The sequence below is a fragment of the Monodelphis domestica genome, chromosome 1 (genome assembly GCF_027887165.1).
Source record: "Monodelphis domestica isolate mMonDom1 chromosome 1, mMonDom1.pri, whole genome shotgun sequence".
In the NCBI taxonomy this organism is placed as follows: Eukaryota; Metazoa; Chordata; class Mammalia; order Didelphimorphia; family Didelphidae; genus Monodelphis; species Monodelphis domestica.
The window spans coordinates 516240905-516258233 of NC_077227.1; the positions used below are offsets into that span (position 1 = coordinate 516240905).

At 39.5% G+C, this 17329-nt stretch overlaps 1 protein-coding gene across 7 annotated transcripts in view; it reads left to right on the forward strand.

Annotated features, from left to right (window-relative positions):
* DPYSL5 (dihydropyrimidinase like 5) overlaps nucleotides 1-17329 on the forward strand; it is a 133994-nt gene that overhangs the window by 90816 nt on the left and 25849 nt on the right. For all 7 annotated transcript variants that reach the window (XM_007475963.3, XM_007475966.3, XM_007475965.3 and 4 more), the window contains 6 exons: nucleotides 4007-4165; nucleotides 7981-8160; nucleotides 8910-8978; nucleotides 9858-9902; nucleotides 12732-12807; nucleotides 14028-14184. In XM_007475963.3, the coding sequence (XP_007476025.1) occupies nucleotides 4007-4165; nucleotides 7981-8160; nucleotides 8910-8978; nucleotides 9858-9902; nucleotides 12732-12807; nucleotides 14028-14184 (686 nt within the window). The remainder of the gene's footprint in view (nucleotides 1-4006; nucleotides 4166-7980; nucleotides 8161-8909; nucleotides 8979-9857; nucleotides 9903-12731; nucleotides 12808-14027; nucleotides 14185-17329) is intronic.

Consider the following 17329-nt stretch of genomic DNA (forward strand, 5'->3'; position numbering starts at 1 on the left):
ATAAACTCAGTAAAAGCAAATTTTGTGACTTAGATGCTAAAAATAAAATAACATTATTAAGGAAATCTCAGATTGGATTAATAAAAATATGGTTTTCCGTCACAGAGGGTAACAGTTCCATTATACTTATGCTGATCAGGCCATATCTAGACTATTATGTTCTGAGCACAATTTTTAAATTATTCTATTGATTTTTTTTGGCATCTGCTTCATTTCCAAATATATCCTCCCCACAGAACCATCCCTAGTAACAAAGAATTGAAAAAAGAGGAAAAGAAACAACTGTGACACATCTCCCATAATCCACCTCTACAATCAATGGAAGAAGAGGGTTTAAGCACCAATTTTTAATAGTTTTTATAATATCTAGTATGTATATAGTACTTTCTGGTTTGTTTGCAAAATGCTTTGCAATTGTTATCTCATTTGATCCTCACAACAGCCCTGGGAGATAGGTGCTGTTCTTATCTCCATTTTATAGCTGAGAAAACAAAAACAGGTGAAAGTTTAATGTCTTGTCTAGGATCATATGGCTAGTCAATTTCTGAAGCTGAATTTGAACTCAGGTCTCCCTGACTCCCCACTTCTTTCTTTTGTACCACCTGCCTACCTATATCCAAGAAAAGATGATCAAGATGGTAAAAGCTCTGGAAATCATAAACATTTGTAGAATGTTGAGGCATTTGAAAAAATGTTTAGTCTAGAAAAGAGAAGATCTAAGTGAGGGAGTCAATGATGACTGCCCTCCAGTATTTGAAGAGCATCTTCCAGAACAGACACTAGCCTTAGCATATGCTATAATTAAAGAGCAATGATTGAAAGTAACAAGAAGATAATTTCAGTTCTATAAGAGGAAGAGCTTTCTAACAATTTGAGTCATCCATCAGCAGGGAGGGCCAGGTCTCAAAGTGGAAAGCTCCCTTTCACTGGAAACATTCAGTCAGAGACTGATGACCTGTTAGGAATATGGAGGAGAGACTCTTGCATCAGGTAGGAAGCGAACTTCTACAGGTCCCTTCCAATTATACTATTCTGTGAATTTTAAAAATAGAATTTCATGACTCTCCTTGAAATAATTAAAGCTGACCTGGAACTGGGAAACTCTTTTAGGGGTTTTGAGGCTCTGCCAAGGTCAGGAGCAATGCTAGAGCAAATAAAGACCCATTTCACACCTGGCTGCCTCTCCTCACTGCCTGCTCCCCTTCAAAGTCATTCTTCATTCAAAGGCAAAATCTCCTTTTGTACAAGGAAGATGACTGCTTTCCAAGACAGGTGCCACATGGAAGCAGATGACCTTTTAGTTATTTCTTAGAGGCCTTTTCCAGCATAGCAGTGATATGGCAGCCCCAAAAAATAACTTTTAATTTTAAAATGTTCCAACTTTAACTATCTTTGGAGAGCCTTTCTTTCTCAAAAGCCACATATGTTTGACTGGGAGGAGAGAAGGACATGTTACAGCAGAATGGCTCCTGTGAAGACCTGGTAAAGAAAGAGGAAATTGGTAAAGCATGGGGGGGAAAATATTGGCAACTCAACCCTTCATAAGAGATGGAGGCTAACTTAACATGCCCAGAAGGGCACAGGTCATAGCATTCTAAGAAACATAGATTTAGGTTTAGGAGGAAGCTCAGAGGCTACTGAGTCCAACTCCCCCATCTTACAGATGAAGAAACTGAGGCTGAGAATAGTAAAGTGATTTAGAGAAGGTCACATAACCAGTTTTCCTGACTCCAGGTTGACCCCCCACCCCTTGCCCTATCTTGCTGCCTTACTAAAGAAAAATCCTTCTCTGGGTCTTGACAGCACAGGAATCCAAAAGTCTTTTGGTTTTCTATATAGATACTTTTGAGGCTATACCCCATTAATTGTTAGCCAGCCCCATAACAGTCCACAGAGCCAGCCTTCTTCAGGATATCAAGTGGCCTCCAAGTAGAGTACAAGTGAAAGAGATACCATGATGTATTGGGAAAATACTGCCCTGCGAGTCAAGGCAGGTGGACATACTTAATAAACATTAATTAAATATAACTTCAGGTATATCCCACTTAACATCTCTGGGTCTTGCTTTCATCTGCAAAATCAGGCTTGACTAAAGGAGCTCAATGGTTTCTTCCAACTCTGAGATTCTAAGACTTTAGGCGACTATTATGACTTGAGTTTTCTTCATGGCTCATTTATTAGAATCTTAAAATAGAGGGGTTTTTTCTTCCTACTATTACCCCCCCTCTTCACTGTTAGAACACTGACATCTTCCCACTAGAATGAAGAACTTTGAGAGACCCCCTACGTTATCAATTATAAGTCCAAACTTTTCAACAGATTAGACTTTTGTAACTTGGTAATTCCAAAGATATTTATCACCATCAATTTCCCCAATCTACCCACTTATTTTGACTTTTCCTCTTAACTTCTTGATACCAAAAACTGTATCTGATCCTTAAATGACTCTATCCAGATGTCTAGCCCTACATGTTCACTATCTTATTTATTATCAGTTGATCTTTTATCAAATCATACTTATAAGAAATTAGAGCAAATATTGCTTTCTAGAATGTTAAAGCTATAAAATGCCTTTGATATAATTCATTTCATAGATGAGGACATTAAGGTCAAGACAGATTAAATGACAAGACCAAGGTGTCAGAGCTAGTTATAGCAGCAGAGCAAATCAGTCAGTCAACTAGCCTTTATTACACTTGTGCCAGACACTGGAGAGATAGAGTGATTAAAAAAGAAAGAAAGAATGAATCTCCACTCTCAAGATGCTTATATTCTATCAGGAAAGATGAGCTCTCTATATAAGTATATGCTGAATTAATATAAGATAAACACAAGGCAGTGTGGGCTCTAGCAGTCAGAAGGATCAGGAAAGGCTCTGGGTAAAAGGTGATACTTGAGCTGCATCTTGAAGGAAGTCAAAAATTTCCTGAAACCTTATTGAGAACATAGCACATTGGAGATGGGGAAGAGGAAGGAGATGGCCAGGTCTATGGGGATGATAGGTATAGTGTTGTGTATGGGGAACACAAAGGCAGCCAATTTGGCTGGGCCAAATAGTTTTGGTTTCTTTTCAACAATTTTTTCTGTCTTAGTAACATTCTAAAACAGAAAGGCAAGGGCAAGGCAAACAGGGTTAAGTGACTTGTCCAGGGTCACACAGCTAGGAAGTATGTGAATTCAGATTTGAACCCAGGTCCTCCTAACTCCAGGCCTGAAGCTCTATGCATTGTGACACCTAGCTGTCTCTGGACCTTAAAGTGATTTTTTTAAACCCTTACTTAATATTTTAATTCATACTGTGCATTGTGTTCTCTTATTTTCTTCAGTCCCTTCTGGTGATGTCATATGCTTTTCTTTTCTTTATCTTCCATCTTAGAAAAAAAAATACTGTGTATTAGTTCCAAGGCACAAGATCAGTAAGGGCTAGGCAATGGGGGTTAAGTGACTTGCCCAGGATCACATAGCTGGGAAGTGTCTGAGGCCAGATTTGAATCCAGGTCCTCCCCTCTCTGGGCCTGGCTCTCAGTCCACTGAGCCACCCAGCTACCTCTGTCATATGCTTTTTAAAAACTTCAACTTCTTCCCCTTTTTAGGCATCCCTTCCTTTCATGTTTTACTTCTAAGTATGTCAGGAAAGTAGAATTCTACTTTTCAACTTTAGATTTTTGTTCATTGAGTGGATTCTTAAAATAGACTATTCAGATAGAATACTACTATTTCCCCTTCAAATCAAAATGAAATTTAAACTAATTAAAAATACAGTCATGGCTAATAAAACTTGTAGGCAGAGTTTTTATTTCGCTGTATTCCCAGAGGGCTTTTATTTCTATATACAGTAATATCCCTTTTATGGTACCACACTGCACAAAAGAAAAAAGAAAGAAAAGAAAAGCTTTCATAGATTAGATGGTTCTCTGCTCTGCTAAGAAGAATACGTTACCTCCACTTTGTTATTATGTGATGAAGACATGACTAAAGCCATTCTCTCGTCTTTTCCTCCTCACAGGCAGCACTGGTAGGAGGAACAACCATGATTATAGGCCATGTTCTACCGGACAAAGATACTTCCCTCCTGGATGCCTATGAGAAGTGCAGGAACTTGGCAGACCCCAAAGTGTGTTGTGACTATTCACTTCACATGGGAATCACCTGGTGGTCCCCAAAGGTAACAGTCTCTTTAGTTTGATCATGGCTATTTTCGGGTGTATATCGCCACCAACATTTTAGCCTCTGGCTCTCCTGGGACTTTAATACTCCAGCATTACTGATCTTATAAGCCAGCCAAGCAAAGCAAAAAAAAAAAATTAGTTCCAAGAAGAGGTGATATTTGGGGTGAGGGTGGGAGGGTCTTTATCCCTAAGGTCAGAGGAGATCTGGTTTCCCAACATGGTGTTTGGAGCTCTGGCCCACTGTTAATGTTACCCATCATAGGTCTAAATCTTAAAGGAATTCTGATTCATTCTCTCTCATTTTATCTCCATGTGATTGTTTTTCACACTGTAGAATTTACTGAGTTATTAGATAGTGCTTGGGTATTTCCCATTAGGTGATGTTACTATCTGGACCACTTAAAGACACACTCCAGAGAGCTGGGCTTCCATAGGAATTTCTAATCTGGTGCCTAAGCACTGGGTTCATTCAGGACTTGGATTTATGGTGCCTCACTTTGGCTCATAAATTGATCTCCTTAACAATCCTGGGTGATTTCCTTTGGTGTAGTAGGAAGGGGAGTGGATTTTGATTCAGGGGACATGAGTAGGCTCTGCCACTTGCTACCTGTGACCTTGGATGAATCATTTAACCTCTACAAGTCTCAGCTTCTGTATCTGGAAGTGAGGAGGGTGAACTAGACTAAGTGAGGCTCTGCCTCTATTATCTATGACCCTGATACCCATTTATGATCATAGGTCTTGAAACTAGACGGGTCCTTAGAGGCATCCAAACTCTCTTTACTCATGAGAAACTGAGGTTCAGGGGTATTAAAAGACTTACCCAAGGCCACAAGTAGTTAGCATTAAAGGCAGGATTTTTGAACTCATGTCCTCTGACTCCAAAGCTGCTGTTCTTTCCATTATACCATATACTCAACTCTCTAGAATATTCTTGAGATCACTTCAGGATATGAGTTTGGACTGAAACAAATACTAAAAGTTATTAATGTAGCACCCCTCCTGGCATACTCTCCCAGATTATAGTTGCATTCACAGATTGGGTCCCCAGAAGATTTGTGCCACCCTCAAAACTAAAGGCCACCCTTACACGCATGAATCCCTACTAGTGTATTTCTGAATAACAATCAGCCAGTAAACATAATTAGCTTTTTAGCAACTAAGGTAAATAGTAAGAACAGTAGCATTATTCTCTCACACAAACCTGGGGCATACTGTCCCACAGATACATACAATGTCTGTTGGAATCATGGGTACATATTTAAAGTACAATAATAGCAAGACACAAAAATGGGGAATAACTATGGCCTAGCTCACAACTGCAGAACTACAACGCTTCATTGTCTTCCCTAATCCTCTTCCCTATCTACTCCTCAAAAAACTACACTCTGGGCTTAGAATCTTTGTTGGTTGTGTGATTTGGTGGGCTTCTAGTATGTGTTCCTCTCTGTATCAAGACTCATAGCATTATCTCCTAGTGGTTGAAGAGATTCTTTTTTCAAAATGATGTGGTTAATGGGGTAGTTGGAAAGAGAGCTATCCCCTCCCCTACCCTCAAGACGTTCTTTCTCAGGGTCCAGTTTCTCCTTCCATCACCAACTCTACTGATAAATACTACCGAGAAAACCACTTGGCCATTTAAGGGTCCTCAGGCTATGGTCTGTTGTTGTTTTATTTTTTTTTAATTAAAAGGCACATATGTTCTCTTACATAAAGGAAACAAGAAAGGAAAATCTAAATCCTGATAACAAATACACATAATCAAATTCCCATATTGTGTCTCCTTCACCCTGAGTCCATTATCCAATCTCCAATGGAAAGGGCATCCCTTAGTTTCCAGTTCTTTGCTACTATAAAAAGACCTACTACAAAAAAAACTATGGCACATATGGATCCGTTTCCTCTTTCTTTGATCTCTTTGGGGTTAGTCTAACATGGCCAAACTTTCATCCAAGGAAATCCCAAGCTGTTCCTATAATTCTATTAGAAATAGGTCTTCATGCTTTATAAAGGGATCATTGTACATGAAAACCATATTAACAATTAATACCTTGTCATTTGGCATTAAATCCTTTATACTGACCTTCCACTTAAGCTTTTGACATCCCCAGAAAATCAGTTGAAGTATATTTTGACAAAATCTTTGTGGCACAGTTCACAGTCTGAACATTAACATTCTTTTATCCAAGATACAAGCTTACTATGCTGGAGAGTTTGGGTATTTCATCTCTGAATTCATTTCCACAATTTTTATAAACAAGTTTCATTTTTATAAAATTTTATTGCTTGTCTTGGTGCTTGCAGAGGCCTTCCCTAAGACAAAGACAATAAGGAAAAGAAAAAGAAGAAGGGATATCAGAGGGATAGCCTAGACTCTACAGAGCTCCCAACATAGATAAGAATTGTGGGAAAGTCATTCTCTCCCACTTTGGATGAGGAACCAAATCACCTTGTATTGGGGCTATGTAGTAACATTAAACCAATTTCTTGACAAGGTCTGAGGCACTCCCTTTGCTTCATCTCTCACAAAAGGGCTCCTCTGTTCTGGACTCACACTTTAAGTTGAGATTAATACTGGTGAGTAAAAATTCTCCCTGGTCCCTGCAACACAAAAAGCCCTTTAAATGTCTCTAGGGATCCTTGCAACACCTAAGGAATCCAATTAGAGGTCTGATCTCACGCCTCACTAAGACAAGCAAGCTAATAATTTAAATGGAAAACAAAGCCCCAAAGAAGTGTGGGGCCCCCAGGCAGGGATTAAGTACTTGGGGCTGATTACTTAGAGTTTCAGGCAAACTTTATCCTATAAATCTGCAGCCCCTAAGAATATGAGACAGGAGTCCTAGATGCTTATTCACAGTAAGTCAAGCAGTCTAGGTCTTCTTGAAAATAGACCAAAAAAACCCCAAATAAATAAACATGGACACTGTGTCTTGATGAATATCCAGGCACTGTTATTCTAGCAATGTAACCATCCATACTATTTCTATCAGTTTCCATACTCTTAACAAATCCAGTAATGCAAGAGATAGGATAAATAAGCATTCGACCATACAAAAATTCTCAAAAAGTCAGATGAACTTGGAAAGAAAACCTATCAGAAACTGTTAACATCTAAAACAAAAGCAAACAAAAAACATTTATTTTTCTCCAGCAGATTGCTGCAATTCTAGGACATTCAAGGAGAATCCTAGATTGACTAGAGACAATTAGGTGCCACAGTGGATAGAACAGGCTTAAGAGTCAAGAGGATCAGAGTTCAAACCTAGTCTTACATGCTTATTATCATATGTTCAATATGCTTATTAACTGTGTCACTTAACCTCCATTTTGCCTTGGTTTCCTCAGCTATAAAATGGGGATAGTATAGCAGCTCCCTCACAAGGCTGTTGTGAAGCCCAAATGAGGTATGTAAAGTGCTTAGCACTGTACTTGGCACATGAGTGCTTAATAAATCCTGGTTCTCTTTCATTCCCTGCCCCGGATAGAGAATCTCTCCTGAGTACCCGAGATGCAAATATACCCCAGTTAACGCCCCATCCCCAATATTATTAATATTGATAACATTCTTTATGGACAAAAATGAGAACTGTAACACATCACGGTTTTTAGAGAATGCTTGGGCATCACACAGAAGGCAGTGTGAAGATTATTTCCCTGTTACAGATAACTCTTCTGTATCTCAGGGTCCTTATAAGTGACTTGTCAAAGATCACACAGTTGGTACCTACTGAGGGAGGAAATGAAATGCAGGTCATCCAAGGCTCCATCCATCACACTTTCAAATATGTTGATCCTTTCCTTCTACCAGGTAAAAGCAGAAATGGAGATTCTTGTGAGAGAGAAAGGTGTCAACTCATTCCAGATGTTTATGACCTACAAAGACTTATATATGCTTCGAGATAGTGAATTATATCAAGTGTTCTGTGCTTGCAAGGATATTGGTGCAATAGCCCGAGTCCATGCTGAAAATGGAGAACTTGTGGCAGAGGCAAGTATAGAGGAACAAAACTCAGAAAGAAGAGGGCAATGAAGAAGGGTAGGCTTGATGGTTGGACTCCTCAGCTTGGGATCTGAATTAGTGTCCTGTGGTTCCAGTGGCTAACTAGGTTGTAAACTCTTCAAGGGCAAAGACCCTCTCTTCTAATTTTTCAGTATCTCCCAATGGATGATATTTAACCTCATTATTTCCTAGGCTAAAGTCCTGCCCCAGTACCTCATTATGGTCTTAAGATGACAGTGGGTTCCCCTTCACCCATTCCTCCAAGCTCTGGCAGATCCTACCAAGTTGAAAAGACTTCAAATATAAGCCTAGTGTTGGGCTCTGCGTATGCTTGTCCCCTGAAACCCATCCCAGCTATAGGTTTTGAGAGGATTATCACTGGATTGGCCATTGGGATGTTTTTCCCACAATAATTCCCTAAAATCATCTACCAGTAATGAGAGGTTGTATCAAAATAGAGGGAAGACTCATACTGATGAAATCTCAGGGTCTTGATTTATTCTTTCACCTGTTCACTGGTTACCTAGAATACATTTAGAAAAATAAAAGAACTGTTCAATCATTTAATAATGTGAATTGGGGAACCTAAGCCTCAAGGTTTTTTTTCCTTAAAGAAAAATGATAAAGCAACAATAAAGAAAAATTGTTGAGTCTTTGTATAGTTCTGCTATTTGCGGTTCATTATTTTCATCTTGGATGTATCTTATAAACAACTGCTAATTCCTTTTTCTTTTCAGGGTGCCAGAGAGGCACTAGATTTGGGAATCACCGGACCAGAAGGAATAGAGATCAGTCGTCCAGAGGAGGTAGGAAAAGTTTACTGTGATTGTTTTTGCATCAATCTTCACATAGAGACTTAGAATCTTTGGGAGTGTCTTTAATGAGACACCTACACATATAAATTGAATTTTACATATTTTCCTCCTTACATGAGGGAAAATCCAAATTGGCTGCTTCAGAAGAGATTATCTTCTTATATTTTCAGGATAACTTTGTGTCCTAAATTAAAATGTAGGGCAGGTATGGCCTAAAACTTTCCTGAGAGACCTTTTCAGGGCATAGCCTTAACTGGCCATTTTGGTGTTCAGGGACAGGCAATTTGGGCCACTTTATAGTTCCTAATGTGAAAATAATGCAGGATGTTTCAGGGGCATTTGAGCTGTAGAACAGAACCAATTATTGTAAAGGCTCATAGATGAATGCTACTGACCAAGCTAGGTACTAAGCTCAGTTATTTCTAGGGTGCATTTTTTGCTCTCTCTCAATTTTTGTGCCTTGAAGCAAAGCCTCAGTCACTGTTCTCTTCAGTGCAGCTCCGTGTTGTCCTTCATCGAGAAATCAGTACAGTACATTGTGGGGTGGTCTGGTCAAAGTTGGACTAAAAAGAGGAAAAGACTGAAAAATATAAGAATCCTTCCTGTTCCCTGTGGGCTATCATTGAAGAGTCACATGGCTAGGAAATACTAGAGGAGAAGTCCTCTAGATCATAGTCCAAAGCCCTTTCTTTGCAAATATATTCAAGGGATTAGACCCCAGACAACATAAGAACCCATAAGATAGATAAGCTCAGCAAATGTGTCTAGTACAGGCAGACATTTATTACTGCATGAGATTTACTCAAAAAATATGTGCTTTGGGGAGATGATAAACCTTGTTTCCTTCCTGTCCTCTGTTTCCCCAAACAGCTGGAAGCAGAAGCTACCCACCGAGTTATCACTATTGCTAACAGGGTAAGCAGTATTTCCCTCTTACTCCTGGAATCAGACCCCAACTTGTTGAAATTATGAGAGTTGCCTTTTATTCTTTTATAGTTTATTTATCATCATTCTCAGATACTTTGATGTGATTTTCTCTATTACCTCAATCAAGATTCAGCCCCCTCCTCTAAGAATCTAAGATAAAACTGGTTCACTACCAAAATATAAATCATTCACAATCAATTCTTCCCTTATAAGGGGCCAGTTAAAGAGGGTGGAGAGAAGATAGAGGCATCATAGAAAGGATAATGGAAAGAATGCCAAACTTGGAGATTTCCTTGGGTACATGCAGTGACTTTTTTTCTTAAACCCTTAACATCTATCTTAGAATTGATTCTAAGTATTGTTTCTAAGGCAGAAGAATGGTAAGGGCTAGGCAATTAGGGTAAGTGACTTGCCCCAAAGTCATACAGCTAGGATGTGTCTGAAGCCAGATTTGAACTCCCATCTCCAGACCTGGCTCCCTATCCATTTGGCCACCTAGTTGCCCCAAAGTGACTATCCTTCATGATCCCCGTCTCTGCCCTATTAAAAGGCCTCTTTCTCTTTTTTATTAACAGATATTTTTTTAATTTTAATTTTTTCCATGGTTACATGATTCATGTTGTCTCCTTCCACTCTTCCCTCCCCCCTTCTAGAGTTGACAAGCAATTCCACTGGGTTACACATGTGTTATCACTTGTTACCTATTTCCATATTATTCATTTTTGTAATAGATTAATCCAAGTCAAATACCCATAGAAACAAGGGATAAATCATATGTTTTCTTCTGGATTTCTACTCCCACAGTTCTTTTCTCTTGGTGTGGATATCATTTTTTTTCCTAAGTACCTCAGAATTGCCCTGGATCATTAATAACTCCTCTCGTTAAGGGGGCAGCTCGGTGGCTCAGTGGAATGAATGAGAGCCAGGCCTAGAGATGGGAGGTCCTGGGTTCAAATTTGGCCTCAGACACTTCTTAGCTGTGTGACCCTGGGCAAGTCACTTGACCCCCATTGCCTAGCCCTTCCCACTCTTCTGCCTTAGAACCAATACACAGTATTGATTCTAAGACAGATGGTAAGGGTTTAAAAAATAAATAACTCTTCTCTTTAAAACTCACTTCAGATTCTATCTGTTCCTCAACTCTCCTGGCTGAAAGTTATGATTCCTTCCTCAAATTTTTCATAGTCCTTTGGACTTCTCCTTTGTATTTAATTGCATTTATAGAATCGAAGATGGATAGAGAGCTAAAAGGGTCTTTAGAGATCACAGAGGGTCATTGAGTCTAACCATCTGCATTTTACAGATGAAGAAATTAAGGCCAATTTAGGTTAAATGACTAGCCCGAGGTCACACAGGCTGCATCAGGCAATGTTTTGGGGGATCAGGCTATCAGTACACTTAGCTATTTCATCTTCTATTAACAATAGTTTTAATCACAGGGTTTCTCCCAATGAAGACTTCTTTCTGGCTAAAAGGAAGCTCTGGACAGTCAAGAAAGGGCCCTTATTTTACAGATAAGGAAACCGAGGCTAGAGATTTTAAATGATTATCCAAGGTCATAGAGCAGTGTGCTACAGTTGAAAAAAGCCCTGGGACCCAGGGTCATAGAACAGGGATTCAGATCCTAATTTTTCCACTTTTTAACTGTGGCTTTGTGGGCCTTAGTTTATTCATTTGTAAAATGTGGGGGATGTAAGTCAGCCTAAATTACCTCCGTGGTGTGATGGGGAGTATAGTTAGATGGCTCAGCAGGTAGCGTACCAGGCCCTGAGACAGGAGGTCCTGGGTTTAAATCTTACCTTCGACATTTCTTAGCTGTGTGACCCTGATCAAGTCACTTAACCCCCTTTGCTTAGCCCTTGCTGCTCTTCTGCCCTTAGAACCAGTACAAAATATTGGTTCTAAGGCAAAAGATAAGGTTTTTTAAAATAAATAAACTACCCTATGGTCCTAGTACCACGCCTATGAGCTAATTAGTGGCAGAACTAGTTCTCAAACTCAAATCTCTGTCTCCAAAAACAGAATTAATCAGGCTAAACCCTATTTGTTTGGGTTTGATTTATGATGTGTTTTGCCTGTATAGAACGCAGCTTTCAAAAAGTAGTCCCCATGGTTTCCTTTTTCTTTTCCTTTTTTTTAAAGCCTTTAACTTCTGCCATAAAATCAATATTATGTATTGGTTCCAATGCAAAAGAGTTGTAAGGACTAGGGAAGGGGGGTTAAGTGACTAGCCCAGGGTCACACAGCTAGGAAGTACCTGAGGCCAGATTTGAACCTAGGACCTCCCATCTCTAGGCCTGGCTCTCAATCCACTTTGCCACCCAGCTGCCCCCAGGTCCTTTGGTTTCTGATGTTGTATATGGCCTTTGCTGTGTGCTTAGTCACTTAAGGATTTATTAGTAAATTTCAAGACACTCAAGCAAAAACATTCTCTCATGATAAATTATTGATGTTTGTTTTTTCCAAAGGAATTTTCTTTTAAATCCATTTCTGAAACACTTAAAATATGCACTTAAAAATATGCAACAGTGCCAATGGTCAGTCTTGCCCTAAACAAGAGAGTGGAATTGAAACACGCTTGCTTGGTGGCTGGCAACCTCCCTCCCTGTTCATGCACAACCACTTCAGCCAGAACTCGAGTTCTTTCCACATCAGCTTAAGGCAGGGCATAAAACTAGCAGGTCCGCCACGTCCACTCGAGGGAAAGAAGAGACTGGATGTCCCAAGAGAGTTCTTTTACTACAGTTATTTTCCCTATGAAGATATCTGCTTCCTTTGAAAGACCTGTTGTGTGAGAGTTGTGTTTCCTGTGTTTAGACTCATTGTCCGGTTTACCTGGTCAACGTTTCCAGTATCTCTGCCGGAGACGTCATTGCTGCTTCTAAGATGCAAGGTAAGCCTGCAGGCGGAGAAAGGTAAGGCCGATGAAACTCAGCATGGGCGTTAGGATTTAAAGAGTGCTAGGGAGGCTCCAAATGGGCTAACTTGGGCCCGCTCGGATCGCCCAGAACCTTGAGTTTCTCCTCTGCTGTTTTTCTAATAGTCCTTTTCTTCTAGTCCTCTTACACCATCCTGGATTTGATCAGTTAGAACTATCATTCCCTCTATCCAACTCTTTATAGAATCGTATTGTTCACTTGTTTTTCAATCATATCTGACTCTTTATGATCCCATTTGAGGTTTTCTTGGCAAAGATAAAAAGAATGGTTTGCTATTTCCCTCTCCAACTCATTTCACAGATGAGGGAAGTAAGGCAAACAGGGTTAAATGACTTGCTCAGGGTCACATATCTAGTGAATGCCTATTTGTCAGATTTGACTCAGGAAGATGAGTCTTCCTCCATTCTGCCATCTAGTTGCCCACGTTTAATCATACTGCTGTAGAAATATGAGCTGTTTCTGGCCTCAGACACTTCCCAGCTGTGTGACCCTGGGCAAGTCACTTGACCCCCATTGCCTAGCCCTTCCCACTCTTCTGCCTTGGAGCCAATACACAGTATTGATTCTAAGACAGAAGGTAAAAGTTTTTTAAAAATGGTGAGCTCTTATCTCTGTGTACTTCTAAAAACTGAAAACTTAACTGAATTGAAAAAACTTTAATGTTTTTATGTTTACTTTCTTTCTTAATTTGGTTCATTTCTACACTCCATCCTGTTGGTTCCACATATTGCAAAAGATAGTAGAATCTGAATCTGGCAAGAGAAGGAACACCCTCAGTTTACAAAGGCCCTGCTATATGAACAGGATATCCCAGACTACATTCCTAAACCAAACACCTAAAGATCTCTGTTCTCCATTTGAAAGTTACTTTTTCCGTGCAAAGTCCTCAATGTGCCATTTATTTTATGGTCCAATGAAATGCAAGTGTAAAACCATCGTCATTATTTCCCTTTGAATACTGGATGCAGGAATTGTGAAGTTGAATGTATTTGGCATTTCCTTCCATTTCTTAGTAAAGTCTTTTCCTTTCGTACTTGTAAACAAAGATACATTCAAATTCTCAAAAATAGTTTAGTAAAGAATGTCTAACAAAATTTAGATTCTATGCAATTTTTGCTTTTTAAAAAAATTGGATTTACAATGTCCAATAATGTTCTCTAATTCCCTTTCTCAGGTAAAGTTGTCTATGCAGAGACCACCACCGCACATGCCACTTTGACAGGCTTACACTATTACCATCAGGACTGGTCCCATGCAGCTGCTTATGTCACAGTGCCCCCTCTGAGGCTGGACACCAATACTTCCACCTACCTCATGAGTCTGCTAGCCAAGTAAGGACCTTACAGTGCTGTCCTCACATCACCGTCATCAGCATGAATTACTATGCAATATTTATGTATGTGTGTGTCCATGTGGGAATATGTATATAATAATTATTATTATTATTATTAAGAAGAGTATGTGGAGATGAAGAACCCATCACCCAGAGGCCACATTGAACATCTGTTTAATTGCACCTAGCCCAGGGGCTATTGTGTATAGACCCCCCCAAAATAAGTTCAGAATAACCTATTGAATGGCTGGTCCATTTGGGGTATCTGAAGATTTAAGGGTAAAAAAGTAACTGTCAAATTGTGAACCAGTATTAATATAGTTTCAGAGGGTGTCAGTAAGTCATTCTCAAACCCATAACCCAAAGGAATACCCCAGAACCTACTTTAGCACCTCTACCTCTATTTTCTTCTTTCTCTCCCACTTTTATTATGTTTCCTCTCTCTGTCCCTCTGTCTCTGTCTTGCTATCCATTCATCCATCCATATGTCACACAACATCAAGTATACCTTATAAATGTTGGTAATCTATGAAATGTAGAGCAAAACTATCCACAAGTGATAATTCCTAATCAGGAGGCTGATTGTGGGTTGCAGAAAGAGCAGATGCATACAGGTGTGTATCTTAGCTAGTGGATATGCCTTCGATATGCCTCCTGTCCCACCACTCTCCCCTTCTTTGTAAATATATTTCCTCTCTTCCACATTAGGCAGATCACTCCCAAAAGCCTGAAGCCAAGTGAAATAAATATGTTGGCCCAGGAAGCAGGGCTAGAACAAAACTGAACAGGTTCAGAGAGGCGAGTTTCTACTGGATGCTAGGGGGGAAAACTCCCTAACACCAATGCTTCCTAAGAGTGGAATGGGAGGTCTCAGAAAGTAGTAAGCCCCTGATCCCTGGAAGTCATGCAATAGGACAGATAACCACTTGTTGGGAATGTGGTAGAGAGAATTCTTCTTCAGCTACAGTTGGAGAACTGGGAATCAGTAAAGAAAGGTGGAAAGGAGAGAGAAAAGACAGGCAAAGAAACTCATCTGGAAGGGATTTTTTTCCTATCCTCTGTTCCCCAATCTGCTCCTATCTTTTCACTAGATCATAAAATGGAATTAAAGGAGATATACACACACACAGTATTTAATGTTATCCTAATTTATCAAATAAAGTTTTTGTTGCCTTTATAAAAAGAGCACGCTGGGCATTTTATATTGTTTTGTGTATGAAAAAGCTTTTCCCTTAAAAAAAAAATTTTTTTCCAGGACAACCCTGAGGGACTTAGGAGAAAGAATGCTATTCATATCGAGGGAAAAAGTGTGGGAATAAAAACACAGAAGAAAACATGATTTATCACTTGTTTATATGGATAAAGGACTTGGGGTTTTGGTTTTAAAAGATTGCTATATTATAAATATGAATAATGTGGAAATACAAGTATCAAGTGATAACACATGTATAACCCAGAGCAATTCCTTGTCAGCTGGGCAGGAAGACAACATGAATCATGTTATCATGGGAAAAAAATAATTAAAAAAATATTTTCTTAACCAACTACATATAATAACAAATTTCTATACAAGTTTTCCTAAGGGTAAAAGTCTGCTCAAGGCATTTGGGCATATACGTATGAGGGCTACCAAGAGGTAGGTTGTCTTGCCTTTCTTTTTTTCCCTTAGGGTTGTTTTTTGGTATGGACCTCTAATTCCACTGGTATAGGGACCCCCTGGTGAATAAACTCCCTGGACCAATGCAAAATAACACTAGATTTGCAACTTGTACTCTTTTACTAGTTGGAGAATTTAAATGATTTGCCCAAAGGCATATAAATGTCATGGGCAAGGCTTGAACACAGATAATCATTACTCGATCTGTTCTCTCTCCACTATGTACACTGCCTCTGAGACTTTCAGTAGAGGTAGAAAATTGAGAGAAACAAGCAAAGAACACATATTCCATTCACCTGTACTTCTAAACAAAAATAAGTCTTTAAAAAAACTCTTATCTTCTGCCTTATAGTCAATAATAAATAACTATCAATTCTAAGACAGAGAGATAAGGGCGAGGCAATTAGAGTTAAGTGACTTGCTCAGGGTCACACATAGGACATATTTGAGACCAGCTTGGAACAGAGGTCCTCTCAGCTCCAGGCCTGGCACTAGTCTGCAAACTATCTCCCCCCAAAATAAGAGTTCTTTCATTTTAAAAAATGGCACATCCATTGATTAGCATCTGCTCTTTTTGCAAGCAGCTAGAAGAAGAGTTAAAAAGAAATATTATTATAAATTACCCTTCTCACTGTTTCATCATCATTGACCTCCATGTATCTAAAATTTTCTTTTCATGGAGTGTGTGGATATATACCTATAATAGCTGCTCCTGGAGTCTGAGGATAGTGGGATCCCTTGAGTTCAGGAGTTCTGAGCTGCCGCAGGGCTAACATCAGTTGGGTGTCCGCACTAGATCCGGCACTAATACTGGTGAAACCTCAGCAACAGGAGGCCATAAGGTAGCCTAAGAAAGAACAAACTAACCCAGGTCAGTAATGGAACGGGTCAATGCTTCTATGCCAGTCAATCATAGGATTAGGTCCATTAGTGAATATTTCACTTTTTTAAAAAGCCCTTACCTTCCATCTTAGAATAAATCCCAAGTATCAATTCCAAGGGAGAAGAGAGCAGTAAGAGCTGGGCAATTGGGGTTAAGTGACTTGCCCAGAGTCACACAGTTAGGGAGGTATCTGAGGCTAGATTTGAACCCAGGACCTCCTGCCTTTCTGTCCACTGAGTCTGACTCCTATGCAAGCTAGGAACGTGCCATTTCAACAAAGAAACTCAGAAATATTGGCTTTACTTTTCACCTAGAAAAGTTCGTGAATTTTCCCTTTAGAAATATTTTAAAGAATGCACTGAATGAAAAATAAGAGTTTAGGTGAAAAGAAGCTAAAAATTTCAAAACTAATGAAAGCTCTTGGAACAGCCTGTGATCCCCTGGAATCTAGAACTCCTGTGTGCATCAGAGAGATTCAAGATAAGCTTCAACAGTGGAGGTTCACTCCATGGAGAAAGCCCATAGACTTAAGAAGAGCACCTCCAGCCATTGTTTTTTTATAAAGAATAGCTCAGAAGGAAACCTAGCTGTACCAGATCTCAA